Raw genomic sequence first — 826 nt, forward strand, 5'->3', positions numbered from 1 at the left:
CAAGGACACGTTATAAATTATCAGTTCAGGGTGCCAGCAGCAGGGGATAACTCTTTGGGTGTATAGTTATAGAGAATATGGGTGTAAAAGCACTGTTCTTTTTGGGTGTATTTTTATAATTCACAATTAATATATAGACACATATATAGATACATATAGAACAAAAGCTGTAAAAATTCACAGGTTATGGGCGTATATTTCATTTGATGTTTTTCTTCATATTTTAGTACATGTAATTCATACATTTTGAATATAGCACAGACAGTTGGGTGTATATTTTATTTAATCTCGGGTGTATTATTACACTTGCGTTGGGTGTAACAGTTTATAATTTACCACCTGTAATACAGCTTTTGAATACATCACAGGCAGTTTACCAACACAGATAGTTTAACTAAGGGAAAAAATATACATGGAATAGAAGTTGTTGATAAATGGCAAATATTTACATCATTTGTTCAATTTACAAACTACCCAGCAGTTGGATTACCCAGTTTCTATATCAGCAGAATTAATCTGATAAAACGGACTCAATAATACAGAGGATGGCTTCGACAGCCTTATAGCACTACTCTCTCTAATTGCCCGATCTCTCTGTTTATTCATCTCACTGAATAGTATCCGGGAAGCATATTCCACTCTATAGTGGTCCACCTCCTCCTACAATTAAAAAGTATGTTATGTTTAAACAGAAATATTAATTCAGTAAAGTAATACAGAGTTATATAGTTCTAAAGACAGTTATCTGTGGCCAATTATCCCATTCATACTTCCCCTTTTTAATGTTTTCCGGCTCAATTAACTCAAGCCACTTCATTACGTAGAT

The 826-nt window shown here is 33.4% G+C and overlaps 1 protein-coding gene across 1 annotated transcript in view; it reads right to left on the reverse strand.

Moving 5' to 3' along the window:
* Positions 1-486: 486 nt before the first annotated feature.
* LOC107478498 (uncharacterized) overlaps positions 487-826 on the reverse strand; it is a 1,711-nt gene continuing 1,371 nt past the window's right edge. The window contains exon 5 of the mRNA XM_052258227.1: positions 487-660. Coding sequence (XP_052114187.1) covers positions 487-660 — 174 coding nt within the window. The remainder of the gene's footprint in view (positions 661-826) is intronic.

This window comes from Arachis duranensis, chromosome 3, assembly GCF_000817695.3.
Source record: "Arachis duranensis cultivar V14167 chromosome 3, aradu.V14167.gnm2.J7QH, whole genome shotgun sequence".
Taxonomy (NCBI): domain Eukaryota; kingdom Viridiplantae; phylum Streptophyta; class Magnoliopsida; order Fabales; family Fabaceae; genus Arachis; species Arachis duranensis.